The sequence below is a fragment of the Hippopotamus amphibius genome, chromosome 9, assembly GCF_030028045.1.
Source record: "Hippopotamus amphibius kiboko isolate mHipAmp2 chromosome 9, mHipAmp2.hap2, whole genome shotgun sequence".
NCBI classification, from domain to species: Eukaryota; Metazoa; Chordata; class Mammalia; order Artiodactyla; family Hippopotamidae; genus Hippopotamus; species Hippopotamus amphibius.
In genome coordinates, this window is record NC_080194.1 from 122,555,242 (window position 1) to 122,574,088 (window position 18,847).

General features: G+C 57.6%; 2 protein-coding genes across 12 annotated transcripts in view; one reads left to right on the top strand and one right to left on the bottom strand.

The window, feature by feature from the left end:
• Window positions 1-52: 52 nt before the first annotated feature.
• NTHL1 (nth like DNA glycosylase 1) lies at window positions 53-6,021 on the bottom strand. 2 transcript variants are annotated; one of them, XM_057748941.1, is made up of 6 exons: window positions 5,815-6,021; window positions 4,512-4,747; window positions 3,783-3,953; window positions 2,698-2,857; window positions 367-472; window positions 53-277 (listed from the first exon to the last, which is right to left on the bottom strand). In XM_057748941.1, the coding sequence occupies exons 1-6, from the start codon at window positions 5,951-5,953 to the stop codon at window positions 154-156; spliced, it is 936 nt and encodes a 311-aa protein (XP_057604924.1). In that variant the 5' UTR covers window positions 5,954-6,021; the 3' UTR covers window positions 53-153. The 2 variants fall into 2 exon arrangements, with proteins under 2 accessions (XP_057604924.1, XP_057604923.1); XM_057748940.1 differs by having other exon boundaries at window positions 4,512-4,750.
• A 53-nt stretch (window positions 6,022-6,074) lies between these two features.
• Window positions 6,075-18,847, top strand: part of TSC2 (TSC complex subunit 2) — a 36,487-nt gene continuing 23,714 nt past the window's right edge. For 8 of the 10 annotated variants that reach the window (XM_057748930.1, XM_057748932.1, XM_057748931.1 and 5 more), the window contains exons 1-14: window positions 6,075-6,172; window positions 6,721-6,876; window positions 8,314-8,400; window positions 10,316-10,426; window positions 11,271-11,415; window positions 12,416-12,533; window positions 12,925-12,973; window positions 13,382-13,507; window positions 13,837-13,910; window positions 14,956-15,082; window positions 15,887-16,030; window positions 16,911-17,048; window positions 17,607-17,710; window positions 18,136-18,217. In XM_057748930.1, the coding sequence (XP_057604913.1) occupies window positions 6,739-6,876; window positions 8,314-8,400; window positions 10,316-10,426; window positions 11,271-11,415; window positions 12,416-12,533; window positions 12,925-12,973; window positions 13,382-13,507; window positions 13,837-13,910; window positions 14,956-15,082; window positions 15,887-16,030; window positions 16,911-17,048; window positions 17,607-17,710; window positions 18,136-18,217 (1,443 nt within the window). In that variant the 5' untranslated portion in view covers window positions 6,075-6,172; window positions 6,721-6,738. Of the gene's footprint in view, window positions 6,173-6,720; window positions 6,877-8,313; window positions 8,401-10,315; window positions 10,427-11,270; window positions 11,416-12,415; window positions 12,534-12,924; window positions 12,974-13,381; window positions 13,508-13,836; window positions 13,911-14,955; window positions 15,083-15,886; window positions 16,031-16,910; window positions 17,049-17,606; window positions 17,711-18,135; window positions 18,218-18,847 lie in introns of those variants that run through there. The other 2 variants (XM_057748939.1, XM_057748938.1) reach the window with 2 other exon arrangements.

Consider the following 18,847-nt stretch of genomic DNA (forward strand, 5'->3'; position numbering starts at 1 on the left):
GTGCTTTCCTGCCTGCCCCCCACCCTGGGGTAGAAATCAGCCAGACGCAAACTACAAACAACCCCCAAGCTTTATTATAAACAGGCTACGGCTCCCCAGCAAAGGCACCAACAGGCAGTGGCCAGGGTGGCGGCGGGCAGAGGCCCCAGGCCCTCAGAGTCCACGTGCAGCTGGGCACAGGGCCTGGTTGAGACAGGCCTGGCAGCGTGGGTGGACAGGCAGGCAAGTCTGCTGGCCGAAGCCCACCAGCAGTCCGTTGATCTCGCGCCACAGCTCCCTGCAGGGGTGGGAGCCATCACTGTGGAGGGAGGAAGGAGGGGAGGGAAGGGAGCCCGCCCCGCCCCGCCCTGCCCCCACCCTGCACACCTGGGCAGCCACTGCTCCAGCGCCCTGCGGGTCTCCTCTGGGGACTTGGCCACCTTCTTGGTCCACCTGAGTCGGTTGGCAATTCTGTGCACGTGTGTGTCCACTGCTGCTCAGAGACATGGCAGGGTGAACACGGGGCAGGCTCACCAGGTGGGACTGCCCCGTCCCTGTCCATGGCTCCCAGCATGGGTTGGCGGGGGGCCGGGTCAGGAGTTTGAGTCCCCCTGCCCCTGACCAACCCCCACCCCCCAGCTTCTGAGGAGGGCCCAGAACTGCGCAGGCCTGAGAGCAGGTCACGTGGGCCACCCCTGCTGCCGGGCAGGGGCTGGAGCCAGACCCAGAGGACTTGGGCCTTCTTCCTGGGGTGCAGGCAGCAGTGCCTCCTGGCCCAGGCACTAGCCGTGGGTGCCAGGCTGGATGGCAGCAGCTTGGCCCAGTGGGCTGGCATGAAGGAACTGCCCACAGAGCCAGCACCTGCCACTGCACCATTGGACGGGGAGGGGCCAGGAGTGCGGTCAGGCCAGCTGCAGCTGTTGTCCATCTGGCCACAGCCCCTGCTCCCCAGACCAGCCAGTCTGAGGCTTGGCCTGGGCACCTGCTCACCGAGGCCCCCTCCCCAGCCAGATGCAGCCCCTCTCTCCTCCTCCTCCTCTCACGTCTGCCGAAGAGAAGGCGAGTTCCTGCATCGCTCACTTCCCCTGCTGCTGGCTGCCCAGAAAAAGGCCTGGGCCGCCCCAGACAGGGATGACGGGGCCCCCCGGGGGCACAGGGAGAGCATGCAGATGGAGAAGCCACACCCTTGGGTCACCAAGCCTCAGTTTCTTTCTCTGTAACCCAAAGGTGACCATGCCCTTAAGTTACCCAGAAGCCCAACGCAGGGCCACACCACACTGTGTAAGCCCCCTGTGGGCCGGTCCAGGAGGGCTCTGCACATCTGTGCAGCTAATGGGAGGGGCAATTGCTTCCCCCACTTTGTGGCCCAGCTCAGAGAGGCCATGTCCCTCACCCAGGGGTCACCCAACTGGGAGGGTAGAGATAGGATCGGCTGCTGTATCCTATGGCTCTGGCTCTCTACTCAACAAGGCTTCTTTTCACAGGAAAAGCCCTGGGAAGTGGGGCCCACCCTCCCTAGGATCTCCCTGCAGGTGGCCTGGCCCACAGACAACCAGAAAGGGCAACATTCCCACACTCCTGCCTGCTGCGTCCAGCTGAAGGTGGGGGCCCTTCCCCCACAGACCTGCCAGACCACTCCTGGACACGGGCAGCCGAGGACAGCGCCCAGATAAGCTCAAGTATCTGCTGAGAGGCTGGCAGTCACAGGAACCCAGTCGGGGAGGCTCTGCCCTGTCCCCGCCTGGCCTGGCTCCTGCTTTTCAGGGCTTCTGGGTTCCAACCTCCCTAGGTGGCCAGAGCCCTCCTCCTCCCGTGGGCAGTACAGGGAAGGGGGCCCCACCCCAGGGGCAGGCTTCACAAGCTTTGGAAGCCCTGGGGGGATCCCCACCACCTCTCCTGGCTCCTCTGCATGAGTCCCTGAGAAGCAGCATGGTGGGGGCATACAGGCAGGTCATGGGTCAAGCCCTGGTTTCCGGGCTGGCTGGGCCTGTGCTGTGCAGCCTCAGAAGCCCCAACTTGCTGGGCAAAGATCTGAGGAAACAGTCCCACCCCAACCCAGGGGTCTGTCTCTGTCTGGAGCTCCTCCAATGCCAGAATGTGACACAAACACCCAGGAAAGGGATTCCAAGAAGGGGCATCCCCAGCCCTTTCTTCTTCCCCCAGGGTCCCCGTGTCTTCACTGCACCTCCCCCGTCTGTCCACGCTCATTCCAGAACCTTGTGCTCTGGTTCTCTCCCCGAGCTCGTGGCTTTGCAGATGCTGTTCCTCCTGCCCGGAATGCACTTCCTCCTCTTGGCCTGGCCACCAGGCCTCACCCTTCAGCTTTTGGCTGAATTACCACCTCCTCAGGAAGTCCTCCCAGATGCCCTAAACCAGGCCGACTCTGAAGGTACCCTGCACACCCCCATCGGTGTTTCTCCCCCATGAGAAAGGAATTGTCTGATGTCTCTCTCCCTCATGCAGCACAGACACGAGTCCATCGAGGGCCTCCCCCAGAGCCTGGCATGCCATAGGTGCCCAGCAAACTGGAGCTCCTCCTATCAGTACCCAAATCTGGGTGGGGTGGGCCTAGCTCTGGGCTGGGAACACCTTTCTGACCCCTCTGGCTGAACTGTGAGTGAGGAGACCTGAGTTGGGGTCACGGGTCACAAGGACATGGGGAACCTCAATGACAGCCTGGAGCCGGCCACTCCTGCCTCGTGGGCGTGTGCCACTCACCAATGCCTGACACGGTGCCCCAGGCCACCGCCATGGCCAAGTGTGCCATCTTGGGCCCGACGCCTGGCAGTGCCACCAGTTCTGCCACGGAGGCTGGAATGTCCCCATCGTAGCGCTGCTGCAGAATAGCACTGGTCTGCTTGATGTACTTCACCTTGTTCTGAAAGATTGGGGGGTTAGCCCTGGAGGTCAGGGGGATAGCCCGACCTGGGAGGACAAGGCCCAGAGGAGACCCACAGGTGCCCAGAGCTCCCTGTCACCTGTCTAGGACACATTCAGAAGCACCTGCTTGCCTCTGTCCCCGCAGTAGGTGGGAACAAGCTGAGGGCAGCAGAGAGCCTGTGGGAGGCCCAACACAGGCCTAGACCCTGCCTCCCACCTGCCTGGGGCCAATGACAAGCATGTGGGGTCCTGCTCGAGTCTCCCTGCCCCGTCACTCCCCACAAGAGACCCGGCAGGCTAAGCAGGGCCAGCCTGCCCTAAACAGGGCTCAACAGCACCTGGGCCTTCAGGAAGGAAGGCTGGAGCCTGGGGCTCCCCCACCACCCGCCAGGCCAGCTGGGCGGTTCCCATCCTGTGCCTGAGTGGACAGAGCTATTTAAAACCCATTCGATGAACTGCAGCCCACGCCAGTGCCAAGGGGAAGCAGCCCCACCCACCCAGCTGCCTTCAACAGACCCGCCCACCCGCCACCCTGTACTCTGTGGCCTGCTGGGGCACCAGAGGGGAGGAGTTGTGCACTCCAGGGAGGCTTGGAGTAAATAAAGGGACAGGCAGGTGGGTGGGCAGCCTTAGTGAGGAAGGGAAGCGCCAGGCGGCTGGGTGGGGAGGTGGAGGAAGGAAGGGGTGGGCTGCAAACAGGAAAGGCCAAGGAGCTCCAGGGCCTGGACTTGAGGCCTCATGGCCCAGCCCCCTGTGGGCTGGTCAGAGCAGCGGGGGCGGGAGCTGTGTTCCAGTGGGAGTTCACAGCCAGGCCCCCATGGCCAGGGATGCCCGTCCTGGCCTCCCACACCCCACAGCCCACTCAGCCTCCTGAAATCTTTCCAGGGGCAACCCCAGCCCCACTCGCCATGGGCTGGGCTCACCCTCCAGAAGCCCACGGGGTAGATGAGCATGCCCAGCGTGCTGTCATCCATCTGCAGGATGCTGTCCACCGTCAGGCCCTGGGCCCGCAGCCGCTGCATGGCGCCCGCTGTCACCTGGTCCTTGGTCTGGCTGGAGAGCATCAGTGACAGCAGCACCTGGTACCTCCGCACCTGCTTGCACGGTGACAGGCACCAGGATGGTAGTGGGTCCTGGGCGCTCACCCCACCAAGCCTTTTACTCATCTCTGCACGTCACCCCGGGCAGCAGGTGGGACACCCACCTCCCATCCGCCCTGGCCAAGGTGGCGTGTGTGGCCTCTGGCCTGGGCCTGTTTTTCCATTTATAAGGAAAGTAACAGCAGCACCTGCTTCGCAAAATCACTGTGAAGCTTAAAGAATTATTACTGTACTTAGAAGCTCACCTGGCACGACGCCAGTGCTCAGCAGCTCTTGGTTGCTCTTGTTATCGTGAGGGCTTCACAAAGGATGCTGCTGCCCACTTTACAAACAAGCAAACTGAGGCCCAAGTCACCAGGTAGCAGAGTTGGGATTGGAATCAGGTTGGTCTTAGGACCAGGCTCTAGGCCAGTGAAGTGTAAGGAACTCCCACTCTCTCTCAGCAGACGTTACTGAACATCTCTGATGTGCCAGCTGTCCCCTGCTAAAGGCCTGAGAGGAAGCAAGTGTCTTGTTCAGAAGGAGGTCACCAGCAGATGGGTTTCTGCCTACCTTTGGGGGTGCACTGGAGTCATAGCAGTGCTCAGCCCCCAGCTGGTCCACAGGCGCATCCTTCCCGCTCCTCATGGTTCGGATGTTCTCCAGCTGCTGCCGCCAGTCCTGAGGTTCCCAGGCTGGTGCCTGGAGGTGCTCAGCCCCGTCTCCTTTCTCACCTTCTGAGGCCTCATAGGCCACTTTCAGTCTCTGTGCCTTCTGCTGACGCTTCACAGGGTTGTAGCTTTTCCGGCCTTCTGCAAAAAGTGCCACTTGGTCCTTTCAATGAAGACTACAGGTGAAGATAAGGTGTGGGTGCTTCCCTACCTGCTATCTCATTCTACATCATTTATTCAATAACCACCCAACACCTACCACAGCTGGGAGTGCTCTGGCCTCTGCAGCCTGCACTCCGGGCCAGGTCAGCCTTCCTTATGCTGCTGGCCCTCTGGCCAAGTCCACTTTAGCACATGACGACTCTAGGAATGGCCCCCACCATGGTGCCCCCAATCCAGTCTCGACACTGTCAGAGAGAAATTTCTAAAATCTGAATTGAGTTGTGTCACTTCCTGTTCAAAACTTCTCATTGGTTTTTCCCTGTACTGAGGACGGACTCCAAACTCTGTCCTGGCATCAAAGGTCCTGCTTACCTGGCTGGCATCGTCGTGTGCCTGTCCCCCCCTTGCCATGCTTCTGCCCAGTATGTCATCTTATCTGGACTATTCCTGGGGTCTTTGGGGGTCTGTGGGAATCTTCCTCTGGCCAATCCTGCAGACGTCCAGATAGGACAAGTGGCAGGGGCCCTGTCATTCTCACCCACCACTGAATCCCAAAGTAGATCCTTAAATAAGGACATATGCAGGTCTGTAACAAGGACGTATAGGCACGGAAAGTCACGCCGTTTCCCATTTTCTCTCAGAGGCAACCTCCAGCGGTGGGAGAAAACTTCTGGCTGGGAGTGTCCTTGGCACCGGGCCTCTGAGCTGGGAACAGCTATGAGGACAGGGCCGGTTTGCCTCCCAATCAGCCTGGCACAAGTGGAGTACCTTAGGGCATGCTAGCGGGACGGGGAGAACTTTCTTGAAGAGGAGGAAGGTGGAGGAAGTGGCAACGCCTGAACCCAGCCCCTCTCTCCTGGGAACAGAGCGCAGGGCGAGAACTAAGGGCCCCACGTGGAGCCCAGGAGCTCGCGCGCAACTGCCGGGTGCCAGCCCGCGCGGCGCGGAGCCCTCACGTGTGGCCCGGGACCCCAGCCCCCAGTCCCTTGCAGGCCCCCTCCCCCGCCTCTCCTCCTGTGTCCCCCGACCGGGCGCGGCGCTACCTGCAGCCGCCTCTCCCCTCCTGAGCGGCGCGGCCTTCTCCCCAACCCTGTGCGGACCGGCCCCGGGTCCCCGGCTCCTGCTGCGGGTCACCATCCTCACGCTCGCCGCGTTCATGCCGGATTCCTGCGGACTACACATCCCGGGGGCCCCCACGGCCCCATCAGGTGACCAGACACTCGCCAAGCCTTTCAGCCAGAGAGCAGCCCAGAACTACGACTCCCAGCACGCCCAGCAGCGGCTCTCGGCGCCCTCCCGCTGCCGGAAGTGCGGGCCGCGCTTCCGGCGGCCGCTTGAGGCTGGGGGTGTGCTTGGTTCTCCGCGCCTGGACCACCGGGCGCGCGGCCGGCGCCCCGAGTGGTGAGTGGCTCGCGGCGTCCCGACCGCTGGCGCCGGCTCGGACCGCGGGGTGGCCGGCCCCTACGGGGCAGCGGGGGAGGCTGCCTCCCCAGCATTGAGGCGGTGGGGGCGGACCCCGCAGCGTCGGGCCAGGCCCTCGGGCGCGCTCACCGCAGCCTGACCCGGGAGCTCCAAGCATTCCTTGGTTTTAAGTCATGGCGGGTGCGAGGGGGTCCCTGCTCCCGGCGTCCCCCGACCGTCCTCCTCCACACGGGGAGAAGAGAGACGGCAAACGCCAGGGCTCCCCGGATCCCGCGGCGGCCGCCCCCTGGCCCTAGTTCTTCTCCCTCACTCCATGCATTGAGTCAGGCGGCGCGGGCGGACGGCCTGGCATTTCCCGGGTTTATTTCTGGCCGGGACCTCCTGGCTGTGGTGGAGTTCTCCTGGGGACTGTGGGAGGAAGAAAGGTCATGCCCACCGGAGACCTAGGGTTCGCGGGCGGCTGGCGGTCCGTAGCGGGGCAGGTGGGTGGAGCTGTCCCTGAGTTCTCTGCCTGATTCTCGGCACAGAGGAGCGCTCTGCCCAGCATGGCCAAGCCAGCAAGCAAAGACTCAGGCTTGAAGGAGAAGTTCAAGATACTGCTGGGATTGGGAACTCCAAGGCCAAATCCCAGGTCTGCAGAGGGTAAACAGACGGAGTTTATCATCACGGCGGAAATCCTGAGAGTGAGTGAGCTGCCTGTGTCTTCCCTGCTAGCTTAGTGAGAGGTGCAAGGAAGGCTGAGTTTGGCCTGTCACCAGGTTCTGTGGGAGATGGGCAGCTGGTGACTGTCTGTGGGGCTGCTATCCCCAGGACCAGGGTGACGTACATGACTCTCCTTTGGAGATTCAAGAAGACAGGGTCTTGGTGATCTGGCCCAGCACACTTGAGTTAGTCTTCAGATGTTAAGGCAAGAAAACCTGTTTTACTAGACGTGACCTGAACACCATGGTGTCCGCACGTGATGAGTGTTATGGCCAGGTGCAGCTGGTAATTTGTGAGTTCCTGAGAGAAGTAAGTCTTCACTTTTTTGTCTGTGTTGGAATCTCCTTACCAACATGCCTACTCAGTGCATTGCCCATAAATAATGTTTTTGTACTCGTAAAGTTTCCCGTTCAGAAACAGCCAAAATGCTTATCAGCTGGTGAACATGTAAACAAAATGTGATACATCCATACAATGGAGTATTATTTGCTAAAAAAGAGGAATGAAGCACAGATACATGCAACAGCATGGACGAACCTTGAAAACGTTATAGGAAGTGAAAGAAGCAAGTCACAAAGATCAGCATAATGTATGATTCTGTATATATAAAGTGTCCAGAACAAGCAAATCGATAGAGACAAAGTAGATTAGCTTTTGCCGGGGCCTGGGGGGAGGAGGGAATGGGGAGTGAAGCTTCCTTTTGAGGCGATAAAAATGTTCTGGAGTTAGTGAGTGGACCTGATTGCAAGCACTGTGAATGTACTTACTAGAAGTGGGATTATACAGTGTAAAGTCATTACAATGGTTAATTTTATGATACATGAATTTTATTTTAATGAAAAAGTGCAGCTGTGAAAAAGAAAAGGTTGTCTGATGTCACTCCTCTAAAGTGGAGTAGTCAACTCCGGTGATTTCCTGGTTTCAGAAGGCTCTGCTGCGGGTTTCCAGGGTAGGAAAGGCAAGGCAGTTCTTAGAGTGCTCTGTGATTGACAGATAAGGAGACCTGGTGCCTGAGCGCTGGCCCTCTTTGCTTTTTTTTTTTTAACATATATTTATTTATTTAATTTATTTATTGGCTGTGTTGGGTCTTCATTGCTGCACACAGGCTTTCTCTAGTTGCTGAGTGCAGGGGCTACTCTTCATTGTCGTGCTCAGGCTCCCCACTGTAGTGGCCTCTCTTGTGGAGCACGGGCCCCAGGCGTGTGGGCTTCAATGGTTGTAGCACATGGGTTCAGTAGTTGTGGCTCACGGGCTCTAGAGCACAGGCTCAATAGCTGTGGCACACGGGCCTAGTTGCTCCACGGCATGTGGAATCTTCCCAGGGCAGGGCTCGAACCCGTGTCCCCTGCATTGACAGGTGGATTCTCCACCACTGCGCCACCTAGGAAGTCCCCTCTTTGCTTCTTTCTTCTCTACAGGAGCTGAGTGTTGAATGTGCCCTCAGCAATCGCATCCGGGTGATATGGCAGGTCTGTGAGGTTGCCAAAACGAAGAAATTTGAAGAGGTAGGTGTATCTCAGTTGGGTGCCTGGAGAGATTCATATGAGTCACGTTAAAGCCTGATTTGGCTCTTTTTAGGAGCAGGGTTGACAGCTGACTTCACTAATGAACTTCACTAATGATACGCACCATTTGAGGGAAATTTATTCTGCATCTTAGCGACGAGGAAGCTTTTGGGAATGTCCTGAGCACAACCCTGAGAAGCCAGTCACGTGTGGAGGTGGGGAGCAAGGAGATTAGGCTCTTGTAGCAGATCCAAAAGAGGTTTTGAGGTGGCTTACAGAAACGTACGCTCACTTGTCCTCTCGTATTACAGATTTGCAGGAAGGAAAAACAGGAATGTCAGGAGAGTGTGTGGTTTCACAGAGAGCAAGTGCAGGCACACCAGTCTCTGTCTTTCTGGGAGAGGTGTTTGGGTGATATTAAGCAGCCTCACTGACGAAGGCGTATTTATTTCGGGCAAATATTTCCACGCTCTCTCTTGATGTTCTATGGACAGAGTAGAAGTTGCCCTTATAGTTTCTCAAGGACTCTGCTTTCTTCTCGCCCCACTTTTGTGTGAGAGACATGGGTCTCATACCTGGCAGATTCAGATCTGCTTAGGGGGAAAGTGACTACTGTGTCCCGTGCAGGTCATCTGAAGCATGCAGGCTGCACATTACCAGGGATAAATGTGAGGATAGGCATCTATGTTCTTTTTTTTTTTTTTAAGATTTATTTTTTTATTTTGGCTGCTTTGGGTCTTTGTTGCTGCATGCAGGCTTTCTCTAGGTGCGGTGACCCGGAGCTACTCTTTGTTGCAGTGCACGGGCTTCTCATTGCTGTGGCTTCTCTTGTTGTGGAGCATGGGCTCTAGAGTGCAGGTTCAGTAGTTGTGGGGCATTGGGCTTAGTTGCTCCGTGATATGTGGGATCTTTCTGGAGCAGGGCTCGAACCCCTGTCCCCTGCATTGGCAGGTGAATTCTTAACCACTGCACCACCAGGGAAGTGCCCCGGCATCTATGATCTTAAAGTTGTCTGTGTGAGTACGGAAAGGGGAGCTGTGGCTGAGCTGCCATCAAGTGAATAGACAGATAGGCCTGAGAGGCTGGGGTTGTCCATGAGCTCAGTGTCTGTGTGCTCTTGTGGCTTAGGTTGCATCAATAGGAGTATTTTGAATGCGACAAAGGAGGTAAAAGTTCCAGTGTGTCTCCGTGTATTCAGTGTATCCCAGTGTATGAATGAATGTTGGTCAGACAACATCTAAAAGACATTTTAGTCCTGCTCTTAAGAGGAGTGAGCCCAGGAAAGGGTGAGTGGTCTGGAAACCCTGGTTTGAGGGATGGTTAACATGCAGAAGGGAAGCTGACATGAGAGAGACTGATTCCGGGGAGTTGTGGAAAGGACCCAGCAGCTCACTTGTGGGCTGGGTGGAGGAGGCAGATTCCAGAGGCTGCACAGAGTTCTTAGCAGGTCAAGCTGGGCAGCAGAGGAAGGTCACGGTGGGGTACTGAGTGGCCCAAAGCGGGCTTGTTTGCACAGGGGGGAACCAGAGTGTGGGATTTCTGGGTCAGGCTGTAGGCCTGGGTCTGCTGTGGAACTTCGGGTTCTGAGACTCTTCCAGTGACTTTTCCCACGGAGTCTGAGTAAGCTCTCAGTCAGGGCTCCCTGCTGATCTCTGGGGGCAGCCAGGATGGCCTCTATGGCCTGCCTGCTCTCCTCCCTCCCCTCAGCCTATGTCCTGGTGAGGGTGGAGTAGCTTGGAGCTGTTCCCCTCGTCAGGCTCGTGGTCGCTGTGAGCTGTGACAGGTACATGAAGGCTTTAGAGGAGTGAGTTCTAAGTCAAAAGACCATGTTGTTCTGCTCTGTCCTTTGCCCATGGGATTGTCCCTCAAGTTTAGGGGCCAATACACCAATCCCTGTCCCCTCTTTGCCGGGCAGCACGCGGTGGAAGCGCTCTGGAAAGCTGTCTCAGACTTGCTGCAGCCAGAGCGGCCGCCAGAGGCCCGGCATGCGGTGCTGGCTCTGCTGAAGGCCATCGTGCAGGGGCAGGTAAGGGCGCCGCTCTGTGCCCGGGGGAGCTGGGGGCGGGCTGCGTGCTAACTGCTCCCACTGGCCGCTTTGGCCTCTCGTCTTTGGTGAGAGCACCAGGCACAGGTTTGCTGGTTCCCAGGGGTTCTGCAGCTGGACTGCCCAAGTGGGCACACCAGTTGTCATCTCTATTATCTATGTGACCCTGAGCAAGTCACTGGAGCCCCCTGAGCCTCCACCTCCTCTCCTCTAAAATGGGGACTCCTGTCATTCCTTTTTGGGATGTTTGGGGGAGTAAATGAGGCATTTCCCCCAAAATGATAAGAATGGCTCCTGGCACGAGAGAGCCATTGTCATCTTGCTCTCACTGATCTCCTGCCCCTCGCTGTGGGCCCCGTCCGTGCCTCAGCCATTCTGGAACACCCAGGCTACCTCCCACCATTCCTGCCTGGAAGGCTCCCTCTCCTCCTGGCCCATTTTCTCTATGCCTTCACACCCCACTGCTGAGAGAAGTCGCCACTCTCAGCTTGGTTAGGCAGCTGTCGTCATTCTGTGAGCATCCTTGAGGGTGGGTTCATTGGCCCCTGCTGTGTGCCCACCCCCACGTCCAGACCTGGATGCACAGTAAGTGCTCCACACATACGCTGGTCAACCGATGACCCGTGCGCCTCATCCCCTACCCAGTTTGTCCCTCACAGCCGCTTCCTGGGGGAGAGAGAAAGGACCCCAGGGGAGGGAGAAAGGACCCCAGGGTTGGGAGTCTTGGAGCCCACGGCACTTCTTGGACTTCTCAGACTTCTCGCAGCTGCTTGGGAAACCCAGGGGTATCCTGGCAGGACTGCTGACCCCATGGTTTTGTCTTCAGGGGGACCGCTTGGGCGTTCTCAGGGCCCTCTTCTTTAAGGTCATTAAGGATTACCCCTCTAACGAAGACCTCCACGAGAGACTGGAAGTTTTCAAGGCCCTCACGGACAATGGGAGACACATCACCTACTTGGAAGAAGAGCTGGGTGGGTGCCACGTTGGGTGTGAGGTTTCTCTGGCCTTGGTGATCAAATTTAATCTGGGATGTGGGAAGGCCTCTGGGGCCCTGAGGGAGTGCCGCAGTTCACAGAGGCGGCCTGCAGAGGGCGCTGCAACACACTGGTCAGCTTCTCTGTGTGCAACCAGGATCAGCCACCGAATCTCCTGGGGAGCTTGTTAAAAATGCAGAGTCTGGGCTTTACTCCAGACCTGCTGGCTCTGAACCTCTGGGGAATCGGGCCTAGATGTGCCTTTTAGGTGTGCAGGAGGTGGTCTGAGTTTTGCTCTTGGGAGAAGGTGCTGCTGACCCAGGCCTCAGGCCGAGTCTAATCCAGAGTGCCCTGAGGTTTCTGGGCTGCCTCGCTGTGTCTTCCTTCTTGCCCTTTTCGGGGCTGGTCTGGTCTCCTAGCCCTTCCCTTTGCTGGCTGTCCTCCCTGTTGTCCTTCCATGAGTCTTGCGATTTCATGGCACTGTTGTGGAGAGAAGAGGAAGGCAGAGGAAGAAGTAAATCTGACTTGGGCCTTGCTATTCTGTCACTTGGAAATGGGCCTCAGCTGTCGGTCCACCTCCAGGACAGGTGCTGACAGTGAGGCTGTGGTTCGGTTTGCTGTCCAAGTTTATGTGTCTAGCAACCAAATATTGCTTGTGTCTCCTTTGAGAGATTCTCTGTGGGGATGGGGGCCTCCTAGACACTCGTCCTGTGGTTGCACCCCCAGCATCAGGGGTCAGGGCTCTGAGCATCAAATGCACAAAGGCTGCCCCTGCCTCAGCCCAGGCCCCTTCATGCATCCTGGGAGCCGGTGAATTCCAGAGTCCGTGACATGCTGACCTGCTTGGGCTCCAGCCGAGCCTCCATCGGCCCCATTCTGGCCCACCTGTCATTCTGTGGGGACTGATGACGTGGTTTCTGGCAGTGAATGGGACAGGGACTCATTTTCCTGGGGAGGAGGTGAGTAGGAAGGACGTTGCTCTCCTCTTCTCCCCTAGCTGAGTTTGTCCTGCAGTGGATGGACATCGGCCTGTCCTCAGAATTCCTTCTGGTGCTTGTGAACTTGGTCAAGTTCAACAGCTGTTACCTCGATGAATACATCGCATCCATGGTCCAGTAAGAAGAGCATTTCATTAACGTTGCACTGGTCACAGTCCCACTGTCTTGTGTCTGCAGTTCAGCGCTGCAGGGTGAATTAAGTTGTCGAAACCATCAAATAAATGGAGACGTTGGAAGTGGCCAAAGCCACCTTCCACGTGATATCTGTAACAGATGTATGTTACTTGATGTTTTGTTTATTGTTACTTGTCATTTGTTCACAACGCTCTGTGAAACTCTGTGGGCAGGGGCTGCACACCCAGTGCTGAGCAGTGATTGGGTGAGGGGAGCCCTGAGGGAGGATGAGCCACTTTTTTTAACTGACATTATAGAGGAACCAGAAAGTAAAACGGAGCCACCCAGCCTCTGGGAAGTGTCCTCTCAGCTGACTTTGTGTTTCTTCCCACAGCATGATTTGCCTGCTATGCGTTCAGACCGTGTCCTCTGTGGACATAGAGGTCAGTACCGCCCCCTCCAGGGACGATCCCTTTCACCCTCCTTCTGAGCAGGCCAGGTGGCATAGTAGCTGAAACCCCGGGCTCTGGGGTCAAGCTCTGTGCTGCCCCTCACTGGCTGTGAGACCTTCAGCAAGCTGCTTGGCCTCTCTGAGCCTCAGGATTCTCTTCTGTAAGGGTGGTTGGGTGACATCCATTGTGGGGTTGTAGCTCACTATGGGATGACCCACCATGATTAGGATGTAGAAGTGCTTTCCAGATGCTTGCTCACTCTGGTTCCCAGAGGGCTGCTTTGGCAGAGGGGAGGGGTGGTCATCGCTGACCAAAGTGTGGTCTGTGGGAGGAGGCTGAGGGTGTCACCTCCCTGTGGGAGGAGGCAGGGCCGACCTGACCGTCTCTCCGCCCCACCAGGTCTCTCTGCAGGTGCTGGACGCCGTGGTCTGCTACAACTGCCTGCCGGCCGAGAGCCTCCCCCTATTCATTGTCACCCTCTGCCGCACCATCAATGTCAAGGAGCTCTGTGAGCCTTGCTGGAAGGTAGGGCCTAAACTCTCATGCTGCAGAGTTCTTCCCCGGATGAAGTGATAAGTCAGGCCCGTGGACTGGACAAGGGCCGTCTTGTCCTCAGTGAATGGCCGTCTGATTCTCTTAGCGGCCAGACAGTGGTCTCTTGAGGGGAAGCCAGTGGCATTTTCCCAGTGGCTGAGCTGAGGTCAGGGTTTTGGTGGCATTTTGAGAACTCGGCTGCCCCTGTTCGGGAGGAGATGGTGGAGAGCATCTGGACTTGGAGGGCTTCAGAGTGGTGGCCATGCAAGGCCTGGGGCTCGTGCCTGTCTGTCTCTGACAACGTGTGTCTTGCTTCCCAGCTGATGCGCAATCTCCTGGGTACCCACCTGGGTCACAGCGCCATCTACCACATGTGCCGCATCATGGAGGACAGGCGAGTGTGGGTGGCCCAGCCAGCATGGGTGAGGGTGGCTTGGTGGTTGCAGGGCCTTCTCGAGGAGGCTCCCTATGTGGGCTCTCACCCAGCACAGGCCGATGGGGAGCTTCCTGTTCTGGTGGGGTGAGCTAGGGCACACATCTTATGCTCCTGATCAGCTGTCCTCTCCTCCTCCTGCCAGTAAAGTCAGAACATTCAAAACTGAGCTCTCGACCTCCCTCCCACATCAGGACCTCCTCCAGTGGGGCTGCCTCACCACTCACTCGTCAGGAGGCCCTGCCTCACCTGCCACAGCCAGACCATCGCAGATGGTGTTGCTTCTGCCCCTGAGATGGCTTGCCTGTCCACTCCCGGAGCACCCACCCTAAGCTCTCACCTCCTCACTGCTCTCCTGCACCCACTCCTGACCTCCCGAAGTCCGTTTCTCCACACAGCAGGCACACGTACTTTTTCCAGCCCAGATCTGACTGTGTCACTTTTTGCTTAAAGCCACAATGGCTGATAGTGCTCACAGGATAAAAACCAAGTGGCAAGGCCCAGGTGGTCTGGCCCTGCTCAGCCTGTGAGCTCGTTCTCTCCATCTTGCCTTTCATCTTGCTGGAATGTCTGTCCTCCAGGGTTGAGTTTCTGAGTGTCCTTGATATTATAGTGTTGTGGTTAGCTTTCCTGACCGCCCCGAGCAGGTCTCCTCTCGTATCCCATGGTTTTCCTTCTTAACTGTAATCTGAGTTGAAACTTTGGTGTTTGCTTATGCAGGCCTTTGTTTCACACCTGTGTCTCCTAGGCCATCAGCACCGCGAGGCTGAGGGTCTCACCTTTGTGCCCTGGCGTCTAGTGTGGCTCCTCGGTCAGCAGTGGTGACTGTTGAGTGAACGTGTGAATGAGTCACACAGTTGTGCCGGCCCCGTGTCCCCTGCCCAGCCCCCTTTCTCAGCTTTGCCTCTGCCTCATGAGTGTAGGAACCTCCTGGGAGGCCGCCAGGAGCCTGGGCAGATGCTGGGCTGGGCTCTGCTCACATCCTGTCTTCCTTGAACGCTTTCAGAGCCTACATGGAAGATGCCCCACTGCTGAGAGGAGCCGTGTTCTTTGTTGGCATGGCTCTCTGGGGAGCCCACCGGCTCTATTCTCTCAAGAACTCCCCGACATCGGTGTTGCCATCGTTTTATGAGGTAACTTGGCTCCTGTACCACAGTGAACTAGCGAGGGCGGGAGAGCGCATCTCAGCCCCGCCCGGGGGGGGGGACAGGCCCATCAGACGGGGGCAGGGGGCAGAGTGGGTGAGGGGCCTGTGCAGTCACTTGCTTTGCAAGTAGGGATGGGGTGTGGGGCCTTTGAAGGTTTTATCCTCAAGCAAATATTCTATTTTGTGAATTTCACTTTCTGCAAATTAGCATCAGGACCGCTCAAGATTCCCCCTGGGGATAGCGACATGCTTGCTTTCGACAGTTCCTTTGGTTAAGTGGCAACCTCGCTCTTGCTCTAGAGCAAAGCCAGTGATAATAGCTTGTGTTTCCATGGTGCTTGGTGGAGTTCAGAGTACTTTGCGTGTTTTTGTGTAGTCGTCACAGTACCCTGGTGAGCTGGGGTGATCATACCATCCTCATCTTACCAGACAAACAGATGAGCTGTGTCGTGTCCCGGCTCGTACCGTGTCCCGATCTAGGTCCTTCTGGCCATGTCCCGTCTCTTGGGCGTGCTCTCTGTGCATTGTTTGCGTCAGGGAAGCTTTCAGGTTTTGCTGGGCCAGTAAGCCACGGGCCCAGAATTTGAAGTGAATGGTCTGGCTGTGTCAGGCTCTTTGGAGCCAGTATAGAAAACACACTTCTGGGCTCCTGAGATACCACTTCTGTGGCCTGTGAGATGTGTGTGGGAGTGAGGCATCTCATGCTAGGTCCCGAGGGTGTCCTGCTGGGGCTTGCTTTGTGCGAGCGAGAAGGGGCTGACGCTCATGCCTCCCGGGCCCCGTGTTTCAGGCCATGACCTGTCCGAATGAGGTGGTGTCCTATGAGATCGTCCTCTCCGTAACCAGACTCATCAAGAAGTACCGGAGGGAGCTCCAGGCCGTGACGTGGGACATCCTGCTGAACATTATCGAACGCCTGCTTCAGCAGCTCCAGGTGAGGTGGGCAAAGGGAGGGCCGAGGCCTCAGACCTGTAGGCCAGAGGGCCCCTCCCTGGGGGACGTGGACCCGTGGGGGCAGCTCCCTGCACTTCTGGGGCCATCCTGCTGGGCCTTTCTCTGATGGTTCTTAGGGGTGGCAACTCCCCGTCCACTGAAGATGGCTGTTTTTCCCAAACCCTCTCCATTCATTGGAGCAGGATTGTGTAGTAGGTGAGCAAGGTGGGTGGCGGGCAGTGTCGATCAAGATCAACAGGGTAACATGCCAGGTTGCCACCATGGCCTGCAAGTGGGCCCGGAAGACAGCTCCTAAAGTGTCTCGAATGCCACCCGCAGCTTTGGTGGAACTTTGGAGAATGGTGTTGACCGTGGCAGGGTGGAAGACACACTGGTGCATGGGCTGCAGATGAGATGAGGCCATTCTAGCGCAGGCTTGGGGCTGGGCCTCCTAGGGCACTGGAGCAGGTACTGGGCAGGCGGCCAGGCCCGTGGGAGGGAGGATCAGAACTCAGCAGGGCCTGGGCTCTCATCCTTCAGGGGTGGCCACTGGGCCAGAGCATTGTCACTGACTGGCTGGTCAGGCAGTGCTTTATCTTGAAGTGATGGGCTGGGAGGCCATACCCCTGGGGCCTCTAGAAGATGCGAGAGCCTGGGAGAGGCCTGAACACACCAGTGGTGGAGGCCCTGCAGTGTGGGCACAGCCAGGACTCCTTGGGATGCGTTGTTCTCCACTGGGCAAAAACAGCACTCTTGCCCCCTGCCCAATGTGGGGGCCTGAGGGGGTGTCTGGATTCAGCTCATTTGAGCTAAGGACTCCGAGACCAAGTACTTGAAGGGAGCTGAAATCCCTCATGTGTAACCGGGCCTTTGTGTTGTAGAACCTGGACAGCCCGGAACTCAGAGCCATTGTCCATGACCTGCTGACCACGGTGGAAGAGCTGTGTGATCAAAATGAGTTCCACGGCTCGCAGGAGAGATACTTTGAACTCATTGAGAGATGCGCGGATCAGAGGCCTGTAAGAGTACCTCTCTCACCAACACAGTGGGGCCTTTGGTGCTCAGGCAAGAGGGTGGTTTAGGTCAGGCTGCTGGGGGAGGGGAGGGACCACTCAGCTCCCGGAGGCCTGGCGTGTGGGTCTGGAGGCAAGTTTTCCGTGAGTTTGAAGTAAAGGCCCAGGCAGACTTCTGCTCCCCCAGGATTTGTGCTCCGCAGGGAAGTCTGCTGAGGTGTCAGCAGGCTGAATGTGTGTGGGCCTGTGAGAGTACAGCACAGCCTAGCCATCCATTTCCTTCCACCGGCACAGAGGGAGGGCCGGTCAGCTCTGTGCTCAGCACGTCTACTCCCTGAGCAGCAGGCAGTCCAGGTGCCAGAAAGGCTCAGCCTGTTACAAGGCTTTTATGTGGATTTTTAAATGAATTTTCACTGCTGTCAGCGGAGCTTTTATCCTGTGGGCTCCCTTCCTGGGCCTTGGAGTGGCCGGTCTCCTGGGCTAGCAGCATGGGGCTGTATTTATTACAAAACCTCTGGGAGGGCAGAGCGGCTCATTAACCTCAGGTCTTTCTTTTTCTGACAGGAGTCCTCCCTCTTAAACTTAATAACCTACAGGGCTCAGTCAATCCATCCAGCGAAGGATGGCTGGATTCACAACCTGCAGTTACTGATGGAGAGGTTCTTCAGGTAGGCAGCCTCTGGAGGCCACCCGACCTGTCTGCACTGAGGGCCTGGGGCCAGGACTCTGAGAATTAGCGCTTTTCTCTCCGGTTTTGGAAAATGACAGTTCTCACTGAAGAGGAAAGGGTTTGTTTTCCAGTAGGACAGAGTCCTCTGTGCCTACTCCCTCCTGTGGAGTGGTTGTGTAGAAAGAGGCCATCTCTGAGGGCCAGGTTCTCTGTCCCTTTGCCCCGTTCTTGGTCTAGATGTTGCCTAGCTGGGCCCCGCATGGGAAGGAACTGGAGTCAGTCTCTCCTGCCATAGAGGTGGGTGGGTCTGGGGGCCTGGGTGCCGAGGGAAGCCGTTGGCGGTTGGGCTGCTCGGGCTGGCGGAGGGTGGGGCTGGCGGCTGGTGCCGCCGCGCAGCCCCAGCAGGTGTGCCCCTGCCCCCAGGAACGAATCACGCAGCGCCGTGCGCATCAAGGTGCTGGATGTGCTGTCCTTCGTGCTGCTCATCAACAGGCAGTTCTACGAGGTGCGTGTCTGGGCCGGTGCGAGCGCCCTGGGACACGGGTGCGAGCGCGGCCTCCATGTGCCGTGCAGGGCGGCGCTCGCTCGATAGGCAGCACGTGGCCCTTGCTGGGCACTGCTCACCTTCTGGGGTTGGCCTGGGACCTGGGGTCTGCCGGCACCCCTTGGTGGTAGCCTTTGTTTTCTTGTTTATCCCTCCCTCCCTCCCTCAGTGCCTTTTGCCAGGCCTGTCGCTGAGCAGCCAGGAGGGCACAGTCCCTGCCCTCAGGAAAACAGAGCCTTGTGTGGGGACGTTTTCTTTCCGTTTTGTAATCACACTCACCCTCCAGCCTCTGGGCTGATCGCCAGCTGCCAGGGTGGTGCCAGGCCCTGCCTGCCTCCCTACTGTGTTTCTTTCCCTCCAGTCCGTCCTTCACTAGGTTTCTGGCCAGAGCTTGTCCTTTCAGAAACGGTGGCTGCCCCTGCACGCTGGGCTCTTTTCCCCAGGAGATGTGCTCAGGCTTTGCATCTCCCCTCACTTCCCAGCACCTTCCTCACGGTAGCCTTGCTGGAAAGCTTGGTGTCCCCAGGACCTGCCTGCCTCTCCTACCCTCTCAGCCTTCCCTTTCCCTGCATCTCTGTTCCCTGGAATTCA